General features: G+C 36.7%; 1 protein-coding gene and 1 long non-coding RNA gene across 3 annotated transcripts; both read right to left on the reverse strand.

Annotated features, from left to right (window-relative positions):
* Positions 1-259: 259 nt before the first annotated feature.
* On the reverse strand, positions 260-1,192 carry LOC133861139 (ethylene-responsive transcription factor 4-like). Its single transcript, XM_062296855.1, has one exon. The coding sequence runs from the start codon at positions 1,114-1,116 to the stop codon at positions 469-471; it is 648 nt and encodes a 215-aa protein (XP_062152839.1). The 5' UTR covers positions 1,117-1,192; the 3' UTR covers positions 260-468.
* A 14,922-nt stretch (positions 1,193-16,114) lies between these two features.
* On the reverse strand, positions 16,115-19,172 carry LOC133859453 (uncharacterized). 2 transcript variants are annotated; one of them, XR_009898751.1, is made up of 4 exons: positions 18,876-19,172; positions 17,712-17,801; positions 17,127-17,586; positions 16,115-16,438 (listed from the first exon to the last, which is right to left on the reverse strand). It is a non-coding gene; the product is annotated as an uncharacterized LOC133859453 (long non-coding RNA). The 2 variants fall into 2 exon arrangements; XR_009898750.1 differs by having other exon boundaries at positions 18,829-19,172.
* Positions 19,173-20,259: the final 1,087 nt, after the last annotated feature.

Here is a 20,259-nt window from a genome sequence, read left to right on the forward strand (position 1 = left end):
TCTTCTCTTCTCTAATAAAAATAATATGCTTGGAACCTTTTTTTTTTTTTTTTTTTTTTTTTTGAGGGTAGGCATGAATTATACCAATGACAAGATATAACAACTAGCAGAAAATAATTTGACAAATACTAGCTTAATAGAAATAATGCATATTAAACTTAATTATCATGAAATTCCAAATTACAATCAACATATTGTTGAAGAAAGAATAGAGAATGAACATTTAAATGGAATAATAAATGTGGATGCTTTAGAAAAGTGAAGAAATAAAATTTTAATTACTAAGAAGTTAGTAAAATGAGAGGTTACAACATAAACAACTTGGAGAGAATGTTATAGTTTCTCGATCTTGTTAAAGAGAAACAAAAAAACACATCAAGCCCAGACTAAATTCCTAATTAACTAATTTAATTACTTACATCACTCTCCAACAAAAACAACTTAATTTGCTTTGCAATTATCACCAAATTAATCGTCCATCGGGGGAGCAAGGTTAAGATCAAGATTAAGAGGTTTCTTTTTTCTCGGCTTGCAATCAACGACCGACGATGAGTCCGAGTCGCTCTGGACCCCACCGGAATTGACCTCCGCCGGACCAGCGTCGAACCGGACCGGGTAGCTCTGAGTCACAAACCCCGGCCTCCCAACTCCGTCAAAAAACAAAACCGGACGCCCGTGAGGGAAACCCGCCACCACCCCGACATACGGCTGCTGATTAAGGAACGGAAAACGACCCACAGCAGCAGGAAAAACACTCTCACCGCTGGGGCGCCTGGCATCACGCGCCGACTCATCCCGGCTCGAGGACTCCACCGTGCTGCTCTGGCTCGGGCTGCCGTTAATGGGCGATTCCTCGTTTCTCAAAGGGAAGTTGGTCTTGGCCTTGTCGCCGCGGAATTCTTTGGCGGCGGCGTCGTAGGCACGAGCGGCCTCCTCGGCCGTGTCGAAGGTCCCGAGCCAGACGCGGCTCTTCTTTCCCGGGTCTCGGATTTCGGCGGCGTATCGGCCCCACGGCCTCTTCCTCACGCCCCTGTAATGCACCTCTTTCTCATTGGCACAAGCCTTTCCAACTTTGCTTCCCTTTTTAACGCCATGTTTCTCTTTGGGAGCCACCATTTTTGCTTTTCCAGCGAGCGAAACAAAAAGAGGTATCAGATTCAGGGTATGAAAGCGAGTCTGTGATCGAGAGAAACGGGGAGGGGTTGTATTTATAGGCGGTGTTCTTTGTGGTTAAGATTTAATTAATTAATTGATTAATTAAGGAGGTGGGAGCAGTCAACGAGGGGTTTGACTGAGAAAGAGGCGCCGCCCAAGGGCAAGAGAGTGGAAGTAGGGGGGTGAGAGATTTATGATGATGTTGTCTGGGGATTACGTGGCACGCAGGAATTTCGGGGCAAGCGGCGAGTGGTTGGTTTGCCGGCTTTCATCCCAAACGGTGCCGTAGTTGCGGCTTGTATTGTGGTTGGTGTGCTCACGCTTTTGGATAAGAGCGTATATTAGCAGCATATATTGACGTAAAAAGCAATATTATATAATCCATTTTTATTTATAATTATTTTATAATGATGATGTGGCAATTTTAATTAAAGGTTTTTTTTTTTTTTAATACAAACTAATTTGAGGGCCAATTTAAACTTATAACGTTAATGTTACAAAATAATTATAAAATAAAAATATGATTTTTAGAATTATTACTCGATAAAATGAAGGCTCCAACCAAATTTCCTTATTTAAACCTTGGGCTAAAAGTGGGGTTTGATTCTAGTTTCTGGTTCTTCATGGAAAATGTTTGCCGTTAAATGATAAGGTCCAATGGTCCAAATATAAGGCTCGTTTGTCAAATATTTTTTAGGATTAACAAATAACTTATTATATAAAACACTCAAAATTATTTTTACTTTTATATCATATAACAATAAATAAAAAAAAAAAAAAGTGACATGCTATACATTTTTTAATTGTCCGTCTCACTTCTTCCCACTTTTGAAGATCACCACCAAATCTATGGGGCCATGTGTGAGACATATTTAATGATAATTTTAAAAAAAAAAATGTGAGAAAAACTAAAAAAAAAAAAAAAAAAGTTAATTCTTATAAAAATAAAAAAGAAAACACATTTTAAAAAGCATTAACAAATGAGCATGCTTTTCTCTCATGAAAATACGTTGAAACATAAAATATTATACTTATTTACGAAATTCCAAATTAGAAGAGATAAAGTAGCGTGGTTTATACGCTCCTTTGTGAGATTTTGTATAACGTACGGCCATTTCCATAAAATTGTTTGTATTATCCGCCATATCGCCGCCTCTCTCTCTCTCTCACTCTCACACATATTCCTTCGGGAGCCTTTTGAATCGCGCTTTTGGACCAACAGGTGGCGATCGAAAACCATTAGGCAAGCGACGCGTGTCCTTGTCTTGCGGCCGACGCGTTCGCCCTGACCAGCCGTGTCGTGCGCATCATTATGTTTAGGTGCGATCACCTAATCAACTTCCTTTGTCTTGGTCTTAAGTTTTGCTTTGTCTGTGCGCGTTTTTGTATCATGTTATCCCCCACGCCCCTCTCTTGTGCGTGTATCAACCCTGTGGAAGAGTGCCGTCCGTGGGATCAGGGATGCGAGAGTGGGGAGAGTGAGTCCGGCAAGCGCGTGAGGACGGTATGACAGTTTGTTAAGAGTAATCTAGCCGAAAATGATGATAAGTTAAGATTCGTTCATAAATAGTAGTAATAATAAATAAGGAATCACCCGACAGATGCTCTTTATTCCATATTTGCTATTAGCAATGTGATTCTCATTTTCATATTTTACGACATTTCTTACAACTTTCCTAGAATAATCATCTCACAAGTTAATGAACCTTCCCACTTTTTTTTCTTTTTTTTTTTTTTTTTATAAAAAAAAAAAAAAAAATCATATTTTTTGAAACTGATTTTTGCACAAGTAGATTAGGTTGAGAGCACCTGCAATTGACAATCGAAGCCAACTATTTGACAATCCCCTAAGCGAGGCTGAGGCCCATATCAACATGTCATCTCCAGATTAAGAAGAAGAGGGAAAGATGGAGCCCCATGATTAGGCCCAACATTAGCCAAGTTGGCATGTCCAAATGGCCCACGATAATCCCCAGCTACTTGTTGATGGCGCGACGTCAATATATAATCACCCGATGAATAGTCCTTTCACCAGATCCTTCTTCCTGGTCTCTCAGATTTCCTCATTCTCTTCATCGAGCTCCGGTACATATGGCTATTCTCTTCTTTGTTCACAGGATTCACAATGGGGGGAACAATCGTTGGTGTGTGAGACTATTCCGAATTACGGAGAGGCAGCTCCTGATTACGGAGAGGCCCCTTCGGATTGCGAGCAGCTTGCAACGCAGCATTCTATGCTATCAAGTTTTCTACACTCTTCTGCATTTGGGCAAGTCACTCATTCAGGGTGGCTATTGTGGCTTCGAGGTTGGCAGGATTGGTACAATTAGAAGCTAGTCCGTCATCATGGATATTCGATAGTGTAGTCGCCATTGCGGATTTGTTTTATGTAGAAAACGATAAAACGTTCCCACAGACGACGCTAAACTGTTGGTACAGTTTCTGATTTGGTGACGTGTTGTCTTTTGATTCACCTTCTCCAAAATCTGCAAAATAGTAAACAACTTGTCGGGGGTGCCAACTGAACCCACTCCAATGCCTAAGTTAGATTCTGTAAACAATTTAAGGGAGTAACGAGAGCAGAGTCAAATCAGAGAGATTAGCCCTTTTTCTTTTTCTTTTTCTTTTTCTTTTTTTTTTTCTTTTTTTCATACTTGGGGTAGTAGCTTATTTATAGGCACGCAGTTCTGAGATAGTTGGAATGCTCTGATATGATTCAAGCAAGAGTCTGATCCCTAGTTCGCAAGTGATCAAACTTATCTTTCTGGGGATCCAGTTTGGGTAGGATACTGCCTGTCAGCTGATTTCATATAAGTATCAGGTATCTTATCACATATTTTATGGGATAAATGGTCTATCCCGGAAAACCCAGGATAGAGTTCTTCTGTAGATAATAGCCTATCCCGAGAAATTCGGGATAGAGTCCTTCAGCACCTTGCTAGGAATTTACGGGATCAAAGCTTATCCTATAAATCCCAGTAGTTATCCTCAAGCATTTCAGCATGTGTTAGTAGTTTATATTGGCAACATTCTGGTTGACAAAAGCACTATATGTAACGGTTGCTTTTTAACAGGATTATCGGTTCTATTCAAAGTCTTCATGCAATATGGACAATGTCTCATTTCATGCCATTATTACCATGTGTTGGTCGCAAGTTTCTAGAAGATGTCCATGAAGATTTCATGCAATTTTCAAGTCAGAACAACCGGTTCCTGTGCAACCGTCTGGACAGGCCTTTGAAGGCGTCAAGATGCCCCACAGTGTCTAGAAGCTTCAGCGTTGCAACTATCTGAACGATTGAGCTACACCATCCGGACGCTAGATCAAGCTACTTTGGAATCTTTATGGACATCTTCTTAGAAACTTGTGACCATACACATGGCATAGAAAGAATGCCAGAATTTATGAGTTTTCAGTTCAACTAGTGAGTTGGTCAATTTGACCATCTTAGCAAAAAAAATCTCTCTCATTAGAATTTTCAGAAGTTAAAAGTCAGAGACAAAAAATGTACCGTAGGGGAGCCTTGGATAGTGCAAAATTTTTCATCGCATGAGAAAAGCAACTATCTAACATTAAGATGAGTTCGAAACGGAGTAGGATTTCGGACGACACTATTTGGGAAGGTTTTGCCAAACGTCCAGACGATGTGGCAACACGTTCAGATGCTACCCAGTGTTCCAGAATATTCCGGGTCTCCTTTACAGATGCGAAAATGAGTGACAGCCTTGATTATCCGGATGCTCAGTCAAGCTGTCCGGACGAGGTCCTGTTTTGGGAAGAATTGCGCTATTCTGGAAAGGCGGTCGCAGAAGATCGTTTGGACGCAGCTAAGTGACCGTCCGGACGTTACTCGCCAGAGTCCGAATTTGAACAGTATTAGGTTTTCTGTAAGCTTATAAATAGGTGGCTCTAGGCTTGTAACTTGAGAATTCATTATAGAATTCCATAGTGCTTAAAGAGGGTGTTTAGGGAGAATTGAAAATCTGCTAGCTCTCTAGCCGTTGCTAGTGTGTGCTCAACTGTTCGTGTGAAGGCTATCTTAGGAGTTGGCCATAAGGTAAGAGATTCCATTGAAGACCCCTTCAAGTAGGAGACTTGGTTGGGAAGCGTTCACAATGGGTTTCATGTCAGAGTCATAGGGACGATCGCTGCATCGAGGTATGTGAGTGTTAATTTCTATGTACTAGTTTTGCCTTTTGAATAGTGGATATCCTGGGTTTGGCTGCCCCGGAGTGGTTTTTCTCTTCACAGAGTTTTCACTTTGTCAACAAAATATTTGTCTCTTTTAAATTTCGCAATTTAAATATTTTGTTGCACACTACCACACATTTGGTAAATTAGAAGTCAAATTTATTTTTCAATTAGTATCAGAGCTTGGTACAGTTTAAAATTTATTTCTTGAGTGTGATCTTTTTGACTTCTCTTTTTATTTTTATTTTTTTATAATGTCTCAATCTCTTCATTGCATTCCTGCCTTTGATGGCACGAATTATGGATATTGGAAAGCTCATATGTGTTTTCTTTTTAAAATCTATTGATGTTTGGCAAATTGTAGAAATTGGTTGGATTAAACCAGAGGCTACAACTGCAGAACTATTTGTTGCTCAAAATAGTGCACGACTTTGTAATGATAAAGCCCTTCATGCTCTATGTTAAGCTTTCCCCATCTGAATTTGCAAGAATTTCGAATTGTGAATCCGCTAAAGAAGCATGACAAATCTTAGAAACAACATATGAGGGTACTAAACTTGTTAAATCTGCCAAGCTCTAGATGTTGATTTCTAGATTTGAAGAAATTAAAATGTTAGAGAATGAGACATTCGGTGAGTTTTACACTAGGATCAACGACTTGAGAAACTCGATGGTGAGTCTTGGGAAAAGAGTCTTTGATGTAAAACTCATCAAAAATATTCTAAGGTCTTTGTCAGAGCCTTTCAGGATCAAAGTGACTTCCATTGAAGAAAGTAAGGACTTAGTTTCTATGAAGATTGAAAAGTTGGTGGGATCTCTTCAAACTTGTGAGTATTCCCTACCCCCAGTCAAGAAAGCAAAGGGGATGGCCTTCAAAATGGCTAAAAGCAGAGTCTCCTCTGATGAAAACTCAGATAATGAAGAAGAAGATGAATTAGCCATTATCACTAGCAGGATCAATAAATTGATGAAGACTGATAAATTCATTAAAGGACTGAGGGAAACTCCCAGTGAAGCCGAGCCAAAAGAAGAAGAGAAGAAGGATCCTAGAGGTCATAGATGTTGTGAATGCTCCGGCTTTGGGCACATGAGAACTGAATGTACAAATCTTAAGCAGGCTAAGGGGAAGGCCTACATTGCAACTCTCAGCAATGAGTCTAAGAAAGAAGAAGAATCTCCTGAGAATTTTCTAGCCTGTGTGGCTCCACATGAAGACCAGGACAATCTTCACTACTTTGAGCACAGTAACGAAAAACTAAAAGAGGAATATTGTGTCTTGTACATGGAACTCATGAAGCTGAGAGAGTCCAATCAGAAGAAGGTGATGAAGCTGAACACTATGAAGACACAAAGAGACACATTACTTCAGAAGATCACGAACTTGAAAGATAAATTGATGGATGCACAGTTATAGTTGGAGAAGTTCTCAGACAACAAGCTAGCTCAGATGCTGATAGGTCAGAAGTGCTCATCTGACAAAATTGGTCTCGAGTATGTAGCTATTGATTTCTCCAACATTGCTTCTACTTCCAATACTATGTTTGTGAAGCCCTCAAGTTCAGAGCCTCAGAATGGCAAAGGTAAGGCTATTATGGTTTCTTGTGAGAATGATAATACTACACTTGCAAAATCTGAGCATTCTACAGAGAGAAGCCTACCTACATGTCATCATTGTGGGATGGTGGGACATATTAGACCAAATTGTGTTCAGTTAAAATTCCCACGAACTTGGAATAAGAAGAATGCTCCTAAAAAGGAAAAAGATGTTGAAGAACATTCCAAGACAAAATATGTTCCTCCACGTAGGAGACAACCCACTCAAAAGTTTGTCCTTATTTGCCATCACTGTGGGTTGAGCGGTCACATTCGGCCCAAGTGCCCACACGTACTTATTCAAAGGTCTAAAATGAAGGAGTTGCCAAAGAAAGATTATGCTAGCACCAGACCTCCTAGGAAGCATTAGGCTCAGAGGAAACTATCAAGGTATGCTCCATTAGTGTACAAAACTCTCATATGTCACTAATGTGGAGTTAATAGTCATGTTAGACCCAGGGGTCCTCAGCCTCAGAAGGACCCATCTAGAAAGTCTGGACCTCATGAAAGATATCTTGCTCCAAGGCATTAATGACAACGACAGAGGTTTGTTCCTGTAAAACAGGCCTGGTTGCCAAAGAAGAACAAATCTCAGCATCATGAGGAAAAGCCGCAAACTCTTAAAAATGATCCATCCTATGAACAATTGCCCATTGTAGGCAGCTTTATGTGGAGCTTGATCAGATATATGGAACTGCAGCCGAAGGATGGAGGACAGAATAGGCACACTCACTTCCCAAGGGGGAGCGGACCCTCCTAGTAGGTGAGGTCACACATGTCTAGGATTGTGGTTCCTAAATCCTAGTGCATGTTAGGTACACTTGCATTACATCTTTTATATTGTCATATCCTGTGCATGCTTTGCATATTTTTTATGGTCCATTTTGTCTATCCCTATATAGTTTCTCTTGTTGTCCTGAAAAATTTCTACAGGTATTTCATAGGGATGACAGACAAAGCACGTTGGGCGATTGCTTTTCTGTCTTGGTATAGGTAAACCTCTCTCCCTTATGTCAGGTTTGCCCTTACCCTACATGCTTGGACTGATTGTTTTTCTTTTCCTTTTATGCATGCTGTTTATTATTATTATTATTATTATTTAAAAAAAAAACAAAGGGAAAGGTGCAAGGTTTTTCTTCTTAGTCTTTTAGCTATCTTATGGATCGTTATCTACTATTTCAGTTATTTATGCATTGATAGAATATGCCTACATATTATTGAGATTCTAAGATTGATTTGTGCTAAGTTTTCCTCCTGCATCTATATTAGATAGTTGCTTTCCTCATGCGATGAAAATGTGCACTGTCCAAGGCTCTCCTAAGGTACGTTTTTTTTTCTCTAATTTTCTGCCTCTGAAAATTCTTCTAAGAGAGATTTTTTTTTGCTAAGATAGTCAAATTGACCAACTTGCTAGTTGAACCTAGACCCCAGAAATTCTGGCTTTCTCTCTAGGTTGTAGTACCAAAAAGATACAAGCAGTTACACTTTTGAGCTTATTATTATATGAATAAACTAATTGCTTCTGTGCTGACTCAGCTATTAATCTTGTCCTTCATGGTGTAAGTAAAAAGAATTATAGTGCTGCTTTTAGGGGGAGAGCATCAGATGAGGGTTTGACTTTTGACTGTTCTAACTATGAATTTCTCTCTTATTTAGAAAATTCAGTTGCTTTAAATCATATCAGCGAATATCATACCTTATTGAGAAAGACTTCATACACACACACATTGCATGAGTTAAGCTGACTATTGAAAAATTTCTTTCTGCAGGGAAATTTATGCTCATTGATTACTTTAATTTTCTTTATATGTTTGCGTATTTTTGATGAGCTATCTAACTGTTTTCTCAAGTTTAGATACATGAGTGTGCTGAATTCTTGTTGAAGCCCTAACTTTGTTATCTTCCTTTGTTTGTTTCTTTGGAAATGTTTGGTTATGGTTTTTCTCTTATACTTTGTTTACCCTTTGTCCTTTTGAAACAAAAAGGGGGAGTATTTTTTATTTTTGGACCGGGAATGTATTTCCAAACTGGTCAAGTGATTTTTATCTCAGAATGGCCAAATGGGGAGTTTGTTAGTATTTTATATTAGCAACATTCTAGTTGACAAAAACACTTGATGTAACGGTTGCTTTTTAACAGGGTTATTGGTTCTATTTAGAGTCTTCATGTAATATGGACAGTGTCTCATTTCATGCCATGTGTTGGTCACAAGTTTCTAGAAGATGTCCGTGAAGATTTCGTGCAATTTTCAAGTCAGAACAGCGGGTTCCTGTGCAACCGTCCAGACGGGCCTTTGAAGGCATCCGGATGCCATGCATTGTCTAGAAGCTTCAGCTTTGCAGCTGTTTGGACGATCGAGCTACACCATCCGGACGCTAGGTCAAGCTACTCCGAGTTCGACATGGAGTTGGATTTCAAACAATACTATTTGGGAAGGTTCTGCCAGACGTCCAGACGACGTGGCAACACGTCCAGACGCTACCCAATGTTCCAGAATATTCCGGGTCTGCTTTACAGATGCAGAAAGGAGTGGCAGCCTTGACCGTCCAGACACTCAGTCAAGCCATTCGGACGAGGTCCTGTTTTAGGAAGAATTGCGCTATTCTGGAAAGACGGTCGCAGAAGACTGTTCAGACGCAGCTAAGTGACCGTCCATACGTTACTCGCCAGAGTCCGAATTTGAACAGTATTAGGTTTTCTATAAGCCTATAAATAGGTGGCTCTAGGCTTGTAACTTGTAAGAATTTAGTATAGAATTCCATAGTGCTTAGAGATAGTGTTTAGGGAGAATTGAAGATCCTCTAGCTTTCTAGCCGTTGCTAGTGTGTGCTTAACTGTTCGTGCGAAGTCTATCTTAGGAGTTGGCCTTAAAGCAAAGGATTCCATTGAAAACCCCTTCAAATAGGAGACTTGGTTGGGAAACATTCACGATGGGTTTCGTGTCAAAGTCATAGGGACGATCACTGCATCAGGGTATGCGAGTGTTAATTTCTATGTACTAGTTTTGTCTTCTGAATAGTGGATATCTTAGGTTTGGTTGCCCCAGAGTGGTTTTTATCTTTACAGAGTTTCTACTTCGTCAACAAAATATTTGTCTATTTTAAATTTCGTAATTTCAATATTTTGTTGCAGACTATATCACATTTGGTAAATTAAAAGTCGAATTTATTTTTCAGCATGTTTTATCCGTATCGCTTCGTGGTGATCTCGGGAAGGTCGTTCCCAGGATCAACTGGATATGGGCCTCCAGTGTATTCTTCTAACACTCTCGCGAAGATGATATTCCGGGACAATTCAACCATAAGATCCTTTAGTGAATATCAGAGACCTTGGTGACCAATCGGGTCTTACCGGGTTGGTCAGACCGACTGGGCCCCCGGTTCAGTCATGGGCCCACTTGGTTTTTGGAATGATAATTTCCCAACAAACGTATACGCATGAAACAGTAGTGTGAGCAATAGTATGACTGAAAAAAGACAAATTTTCTGGAATTTTATTTTCTAATTTTCCTACCAACCAAACAAAACCCAAATCACAATGATCAAAGACAAATTACATGTATCAAGAGCTGGCATCAAAAGCACCAAATATTTCACAACAAAACTGGCAATCTAAGAAAATAAAAAGCAAGGGAAACAAATTCCCAACGAACCCACTAAATTTTCTAACAAAACTGGCAATCTCGAAATAACGAATCTTTAAAGCTAAAAATAATACTCAGCTGAAAAAATTAAATCTTTACCAAAAAATTTGAATTTTTTCATACAAAATTTGTTACCGGTGTAATGGAAGTGCAAATTAGAGATAAAACTTATGACTCGCCAGAGAGAGTGAGATAGAAACAAAAAATGAAGACAGTGAGAATTTTACAGAGGAAAAGTTAAGGCGCGAAGAGAAAAATGAAGCGCATAATTTTTAGAAGGCAAAGGAAGATGAAAGTGAAAATTTAAAAACTCAATGACGATAGAAATCTGTGCACCAAATTTGGAAAGTTTTTGACAAAAGCCAATTTGAGGAAAGAACAGAGAGTTTGATAAATAGTTTGATAAATAATTTCTGACAAAATTACATAATAGAGAGCTTGTTGGGGATGCTCTAAGTTTGCTTCCAATGTCACTTTTTGCTAATTTTTTCGTAAAAATAAATTTCATATTTCCTTATATTATATATAATATAAAGTCATGCAAATTATGTGACCTACTGTTATGAACCTAAGTCCGCAACGAGATAGTTTAGGTTCTTAGAGGGAATCTGAACCTCACAACACAAGGTTGATTTAGTTAATTCTTCTCTCATTTATATATATATATAAACCTTTAAATAGATAAACTATTACAACGTCCCTAAAGAAAATTAGGGCTGAGTCATCAATCAAGTGACTCTTATAAAAATACATAACTAGTATGGTTAGAGTTTACTTTTACTACTTAACGTGGCATATATTATTCATAGTTTGGAAAGGGTCGTAACACCTACTCATGCAAATTTGGGCGTTTCAACTTCATGATTTTTATGTTTGTAATTAGATGCAATTTGTTGGCCAACAATCCTTAATCCCACATATCATATATATGAACCCCAAATACCATAAACTTACATTTTTTTAGTTTTCCTTAATACTTACGTTATTCTTATATAAAAAACATATATAGCATCAAATGGAACCAAGATAGATCACAGAAAGTGAGCTATTACATTATTCATGACACAATTACTTAGATTAACCATAGCATAAATCAAAGACACATACACCCCTAAACATGATATCCTTCAAGTTCAAGGCTGAGAAGTAGTGGTGATATTTCCATCAATTAACCATGCACGTTAAAGAAGAACACCGACGGACTATTCTTTTTGAGATGAATTTCGGTGGCGTTGCAGCATAAATGTATTCCGGCGATGTAGCATAGGTTGTCGCCTTGCCTGATGTTTGTGTCGAGTGCCACGACGACAGCGCTTTTCTGATCATGGACATCATTGCGGCCCAAGGTGGTCATGCTTGTAGTAATGATTGCAAGAATTGTCACCAGGAATACAAGTTTTGGAGTCATCGGAAAATTGCATGCATTTGTGTAGTTGTGCCATTTTATTTATATATATAAGTCGGCTGATTTTAATTGCTTTTCAAAATGATGTCCATCGTTGGTCTTGAACGCAAGGTGACTCTCGTTTACGAAATGCAATCCAATCATAACCAAAGGGAGACATCCATTTACTTTGTTATAGGACTAAAATCGTATCCATGTTGCGAAAAGGTAAATGCTAAATGTATGGGAGTTAATGAATTTTTATTTGGATTATTTTTATCACAAGTGAACCAATACAAAGATTAAACCAATTATTATACCCATTGTGGAGAGCCAAAACAGATTTGGCTAATGTAAATTTTTAGATAACCTCTTCTTCTTTCTTTTTCTTTTATGTTTTTCTTTTTGTTTTTTTCTTTGGGCTACATGCATGCTTTACTCTTGAAAACCTTAAGTGGACTGTGGATGAGGTACCTTTGTGGGTCTTTCGGCCTATTGCTCAATAAGAGAGATTGGTTTCCTATTAGACTCATACTTTGATGCGATTATTTGGCATGAGAAAAACCATTTATTGGTAAATGAGAAACCATTTTCTGGCATCAGAGAGAGATTTGCAAAGAAGGTTGTGTTGTTATGGATTCTAGTATGTTCTTTTATTGGTAAATTATTAATTTATTGTGAAAACCATGATTGTTAAGTCTTGGGCTTTATTGAATATTATGTAGATATGATTTACACGTTGCATTACAATCTGTTAGAGTATCAATTGAAATATTAAATCAACTATTTCATATCAGCTTAAGCTTTTGGGATAAATAATAGGGTTAAATAAATATTTGCCCCCTGTGCTTTACGACCTTTATTTTTTGCCCCCTCCGTTTCACTTTTTATCAATTTTGGTACCTGTGGTATATGAAAAGACGGAAATGGTACCTCCGTCTGATTTCCCGTCCAAAACTAACGTCCACCCACGGCATTTTCTGTTATGTTGTTGTCTGGATGTTGTTGGAAACGATGTGTAAAGAATTGGGTTCTGGGCTTCAAATTTTTAGATACCCAATGACGAGGGTGGACGTTAGTTTTGGACAGAAAATCAGACGGAGGTACCATTTCCGTCTTTTCATATACCATAGGTACCAAATTTGATAAAAATTGAAACTGAGGGGGCAAAAAATAAAGGTCATAAAGCACAGGGGGCAAATATGTATTTAACCCTAAATAATAATTTTACATGATATCAGAGCAAAGATCTTGAGTTCGAACCTTGTCTTCATCTATATGGATTTTACACGTGATGCTTCTACTAATACCTTATAATATTGTAGCAAAAATAATCACTAACAAATTTTTCTTTTCTTTTAACGTCACAAAAATCATCTCAATAAAGACGCTGAAGTTTCTATATAAACCAAAATTTAAATAAATATTAACATTATTATTACAAACTTTAAATACATGAATCTAACATTGTTTATCAAAAGGTGTCACTGACGGCACACCAAATATACAAGTAACTGACTAATAAAAGTCAGCCAAACTCAAAAGATTGAGGCTTATAGTCAGCCTTAAGCTCAAAACCCAGAACAAGCATAAGGGTTTTCATCCTCCTCCTCACCTGTAGTATCTGTAAAATTACCACAATTTTACAGGTGAATGTTTGAGTCCACAAACCAGTAAGTTTAATCCAAACTAACCATTTGAAATATAATCCACTTTTAGAAAATACCTCTAACCGGTGTTTATATTAACAACTATTTTGTAGTTTTCCCCAAAACAAAGTTTGCTACCAAAATATCACAACAGATAAGATAACCACACTCATAAAGAAGTTTATATACATATATACAAAATTATCTTATTTTCTTTTGCATTTTATTTACAATATTTAACTACACATCCCATAATATGGCCCAATAAAATAATTCATAAAGAATCTAAAACATAATAAATCTCATACTATAAATATGCAGATGCAACAATTCTGGTTATCTACTATGTTTCTTTTTTTTTGGTTCTATTTTCTACTTCTCTTATCTGGTTCTCTTTTTTGTTTGAAAAGTATCACTGCTCTCACTTGTCCAATGGAGTTTGCCAAATGTATAACCACATTTAACCAATAGGTTGCTACAGTTTCTCGCTCCTATGAGTTGCAGGTGTTAAATGTATATATAACTCCATTTAATTGATGGGTACCATTAATTCTTTTCATATAATAGTATCATTAATTTGTTTCTCATGCAATATCTTTCTTTATTTTCAACAATATGCAATAATATGACATTTTACCAAATCTCGTTTTCCTTCCAAAACTCAAACTTGTTTGTAAATCTTTTCTTTTAACACATAAAAATTATCAAAAGTATTATCATATGCATGTGTAAAATATCAGGGCTTAAAAGTAACATATATCTCATGCTTTTCTAAAATAATGTAGTAGGGTCAGAATGTAATATACTTACAGCTTGGCCTTATACTCCTTAATAGAATCCATAAATTTTGATTTGTTAGTTTTTAGGCTGTCTAATTTAGTGTCCAAAACACTTTGGTGTAATTTGGATTTAAATTAGATAATATGTACTTAGGATATTTTTTGTAAAGTTCAAATTTGGGGTCTCAATTTGAACTGAGAATTTACTAATTCATCCGTTCCAAGCTTCATCCTAAGTCAGTTCAAGCTGACGATGTTTCAAGAATTCACAAAACCTTCAGTTCCAAGTCTCCTCTCAAGCAGTCTGGTCTATCTGCTTTCGTTGGTGAGAGGGCCTCCATAGATCAATGCCACAATCGTTTGGGTCATCCCGCTTTTCAAATTTTTCGTAGAGTAATTGCCTTCAAGTGAAAAAATAATTTGAATGTAAGTTGTAGTTCTATGGAGTTGAAACGAAGAAAAAACAAGAGTTGAAGATTTAGATCAATCAAATTCAATTTGTATTGATCAAATTCAAATTGGATCGATCAAATGTTTCTGGACATTGAAATGTTCGCATGATGAGATCACAAATTTGGATCGATCAAAATTTCTATAGTGAAATTGTACCCGAGTCAAATTTGCTCAAATAGCCTTGTATTTCCCTAGTTTATATAAGCATCATAACCCATGACCTTAGTTAAGGAAGCAAGGCTATTTCAATATTATTTTGGAGAGTTTTCTTCAATGTTCTTGAGCCCAAACAGTGCCTAAACCTCTTATTCATGTGCCAAGAGAAGTTTATATCTTGAGAGCTTTCATTGCTTATTCTCTTGGATTGCTTTTTTCAAACCACATAGTTCATCATTCATTCATCTGTTGAAGTCTATCAGAGTTTCGGTAAAGGAGATCAAGTAAAAGAATTGTACAGAGGTTTTATGAGAACTACTATGGTAGTAGGCAAGCAGGTTGTTTGCTTAGTACAAAGTTGTGTGAATTGCAAATGTTTTGTAATTATGAACATCTTGTAATTTCTCATTCTTCTGTAATGGATTGGTTTCATGGATTTGCCTTCCCCGGAGTGGTTTTTCTCTTTAAGGTGCTAGAAGGGTTTCCACTTTTTCACCAAATTACTTGTGTTGATTGTTTAATGCTTTTATTATATTTGATGAATATTTGTGTGGTTGCTAAATTTCAAATTCTGCATTGTTTTTATAAACACCTTCTCACCCCCCCCCCCCCTTCTAGGTGTTTTATTGTTTTTACTTTGGTCAAATGTAACCCTTATGTTTTGGCCTTCAATTTTAGACGGGACCTCTTCATGTCCAAATAGCCCTCATTGATTTCCTTTATCTTCCAATTGTGCACTTGTCAGTGATTTGATCATAACTTTTGCTAGTGTCGGAATCGTGCAAACAAACAGAATTCGAAAAGTTGTTTTCAGTGCGCATGCTATGGTAGCCTAGATAAAGCTCGATGAGCTCATTTTTAGCTCAAAATTCATTATTTTTTTTCCTCCAAAACCCCATTTTACATTATCCTTTACCAGTTTCTTTCATACTCGATCCTATTTCGTCCTGTTTTTAATCCTTTTTTATCCCATTTTTCTAAGGTATTCTAGTACCTCAAAAACAAGTTTTTTTAGTAATTCATTTTAATGCACGTTTTTCTATCATTTAATATGATCATTTAATAGAAAAACACATTTTTCTATAATTTAATATGATCAAATTTCTCGGGCATTACAATTAGGTAAATTCTTGACCTTTCCTCCTCATGAAGAAATCAATTTTTGTTCAATGTTTTATCTATTTTTATGCACTGCAGGATGCATTTTGGCCCCTATATTCTCTTCTTTTTCTTCTTTTCCTTGCATTGCTGCTGCTACTCTGCATTTCCGCGACGCTTATATTCTTTTCTTTTTCTTCTTTTCTCTACAGTGCTGCTGCTACTTTGCATTTTGACGCCGCTGAATGCACTTGATCCCAATCTTGTGCACTTGAGCCCTTATGTGGTGCGCTCGAGCTCTTCTGTGTTGCGTTCAAGCCCCTACCTTGCAGAATGCTGGAATTGTATTTTAAGCTTAAAAAAGTTATGAATTTTCTTGTATTTTTCCTTAGATACCTAAGAAAGCTTAGAACACAAACAACACAAAAACATTATATTACAAAGAAACTAATGGGCTAACATATACGAGTTAAGGGGTTTGAATATGTAACATTCAGAGCTTATCCTGTATTGTAAAGCTCCATCGTAAAGTTCTCTTGAGGCTCAACAACTTTGAAATCTGTGCAAATACCTTACAACAGTTCTAATCCCGAGCTAAACAAGCCTTAAATCCTAAATAAGCTTGAAATAGGCTTTCTGCCCGTTGGTCAAACGTTCGGCCTCGACATCGAATGTTTGGATAGAAGGATCGAATGTTCAACCTCGATATCAAACATTTTCCAGTGCAAGATCGAACGTTCAGTGCTGGGACAGAATCTCATTTCTGAACCTAAAAGCCACAAAACCACTTTTAAGAAAGTCTTAAGGTCTTAAGGTCTTAATATGATATCTGAAAGAGTCGTAAGCCTCAATAACACCTTCATGCAAAACTTGGTTCATTAAACCTCATCTTACTACTAACCAAACACTAATATAGTATTAAAACCAAAAACCAACTAGAGATACAAAATCATAAGGTAAGCCATGAAAACTAACAAAACATCATAATAACAACCTAAGAAACGAGTTGGGCTAGGAATATTACCTCCTTCGAGGAGCAAGAACTAAGAGAGCTCATTCTCTCTCTCCAAAACACTCTTTCACTTTCACTTTAGGATCATATTGAAGAAAGAGGCAGAAATGAGGTGAAAGGGGTGAGGGTGGGGGGTATTTATAGGGATCTTGTGTTTGAAGATAAGGATGCATGAGCTCTTCTTACACATTTTTGCCAAACGTCGAACGTTCGATTAGTTTTGTCGAATGTTCAGTGTACTGTTTATCCAACGATTTTAGGTTAGATCGAACGTTCAATGTACCTTTTGACATACATACCAGACGCGTGGGTTTTACTTCTGATATACGTCGACTATACATATGACAAATGTTCGAACATTTTGACTTCCAACATCGAACATTCAACATTAGAGTTGGTCTCGAACGTTCGGCTATCCCACATCGAATGTTCGGTCAAGAACAAAAGTCAACATTCTTGCTTCCAACAATCCCTAATGAACATTAAATCAAACCCTTTAGGCAATTCAAAGCTCAATTAACCCTATATAATATTTCGGGGTATTACATAAAGTTAGCATAACATAGTAGATTTCTATATATGTAATCTATAACATACCAGTACCCTGCCACGAGGCACCGTAAATATACTGGCTATGCCGTTGTATCGGCACCCCTTTACAAGTTAATCATAGCCCATATCGAAGACCTGTAATCATACAGCCACTGTAATGCATACAAACACCTCATTACAAGGTAGGTATATTCATATCGGAAAACCCACCATCGAGTAATTTGTAATGCATACCAACTCCCCCTAAGGGTAATTGTAGCTCATACCGGCACCTTCATTGGGTAACCGTAAATCTCATACTCATACTGACTCCCTAATCAGGGTAGTCTTAAATCTCATTACATACCTTTTAACATTTCCATCATTTTTCATCATTAAAACATGCTTGGTAAATAAAACATCATTTGGTTTTTGAAACATAAATCATGCAAATGATATATGATTAGGGCTCACATTATGTCAGAAAATTATATGTTTTGATGCTTTGAGAAAGTCTCTAGTTTTCATTTACAATTTCATGCATAAATATTCTTATCTACTTCATCAGTTCACTTAGCTCGAACGCTTAGATCCAATCTTTGACATACTGAAATATCTAACATCGTGAGCTTGCAAAACGGATTGAAAAAACACAAATATGACTTTGGAATTGACAAAGAACATCAGTTTCTGGCTTCTTACAAGTCTCCCCTTCACTCTTAAGCTACTGGAGGCTGTATTTTCAAACTAATGCAATCTCCTAGGTTTTTGAGGTTAAAAACAGGCCGAGGGTCGAGTTTCTAGGGTTCTGTGCACCCAAAATCAAGTTTCTGTCGCAATAGGATTGATCCTCCTAGGTAGAATCGATCCTCATTTTTTTTTGAAAAAAAGAAAAGAAAAGAAAACCACCAAATCATTGTTGCAAACGAAATTTGTTTTGAAAGCACATCGATTTCAAAAAAGTTTGTATTTCTAAAATAATTTTATTTTTCAGGGTATTACATTCTCACCTCTTTATAAAATTTGTTCATCAAAATTCATTAGGAATTTTAAAACCAAGTTAAAATGAATAACTAGAAAAATCACACATCATACATAATACACCAAAAAGTTAGCCAATAGGAAACATCAAATACCATCATCCAAAAAAAATTCAAACACATCCAACCAAATTGGTGCTCACATGTACGAGTAAAAGCAACAAAGGAATATGCATGTCGATTCAATTACTTGTTCTGAAGTACACGAGCGATCACTAATGTTTGGTTTGCGCCGAGTAAATTAACTTCCCGACATAGATATTGTAGACGCAATGAAAACGCCAAGATAAAGTTCTCGGCCTTTTTTTCTACGCTTAGCGCTTAGCGGTGTTTAAAAAATGCCTCTAAATACATTTCTCCTAGACAAAATAGGAAAAAAGAAAAAGAAAAAGAAAAAATCCTTTCATTTTGGAAGAGAAAAACTTAAGAGTCTTTGTTATTTACTCTTTGTTTTACATTATTAATTAATAAAAAAAAAAAGAAAAAAAAAAAAAAAAGAAACGAAGTGGGCTAGTGAAACATGATTTTACTCTTTGTTTCAACAATTTAATGAAAAATGTGAGGCCATTATATATATAGCTCTTGAATCAAACAAAAACTTGATTTATTTTTTTTTTTTATTATTATTTTTTTTAACATGGCCCCTGCTGTCCTCTTAACAGACCCGCCACTGCAGTTCCCAGCAACTCAATATAAATATCAATATCAAACGAATACTGACAAAATCACTTTAGAGGGAAGAAAATGCATGTAACCTCACTCTTGGCTTTCCGTCTTCTCCAAGTGCATGCACCTCTGCTTGTTCCACGGGGCGTTGGCGTTACATGATGACACCAACAGCTGGTTTACTTTTATCCTAATAGCAGCCATTTTAAATCATTACATTTTATTTTGATTTTGCTGGGTACGTTATTTCAACTTTAAAAAATAAGTTGGTAAGACAACTATATGCAACGAAAATGCATGGGACCTGAAAATTGAGACCCTAGTAAGACATGTTGCTATTTAAAATAAGGAAAACGTACATATATCCCACTTAAACTATTACTCAGTTGTCATTGTGCCCCCAAACTACTAATTGTGTCAATGTTCCCCTTAAACTACCAAATAATGTCAATGTCTCACTCAATGACAAAAGTACCCTACATAAAATTATAAAAATTCTTAAAATTACATTAATTTTTTTTTAAATGAAAAAAAATAAAAAATAAAAACCAAGGTTTTCATTTTTTTGAAATTTTTTAAAGATTTTTATTTTATATAGTTTTCAGTTTGGGCCACCCCCCTTGGATTTTCATTTTCTTGTTTTTTTTTTTTTTTTTTTTTTCAATCTTTAAAAAAAAAAATCGTTTTTTCCCCTAATTTATAAGGATATATTTGTCTTATTGAAATTTTTTTAAGATTATTTTTGTCTTTGTTGGGGATAAATTCCACTCAACCCGATCCAAGGAGAAGATAGACATTCAGCAACTACTTCAAAGAAATCAGGTATTAGTTATCTCAGTAAATTCGGATTAGGACTCTACTCTAAGTTGAATTGGAGTAAGTAGTCGTAATCCGATCAGTACGTGATC

The sequence above is a fragment of the Alnus glutinosa genome, chromosome 2 (assembly GCF_958979055.1).
Source record: "Alnus glutinosa chromosome 2, dhAlnGlut1.1, whole genome shotgun sequence".
NCBI lineage: Eukaryota > Viridiplantae > Streptophyta > Magnoliopsida > Fagales > Betulaceae > Alnus > Alnus glutinosa.

Bases quoted from the DNA above. Each gene is read 5' to 3' on its own strand.
- LOC133861139 (XM_062296855.1), bottom strand. From the start codon at position 1,116: ATGGTGGCTCCCAAAGAGAAACATGGCGTTAAAAAGGGAAGCAAAGTT.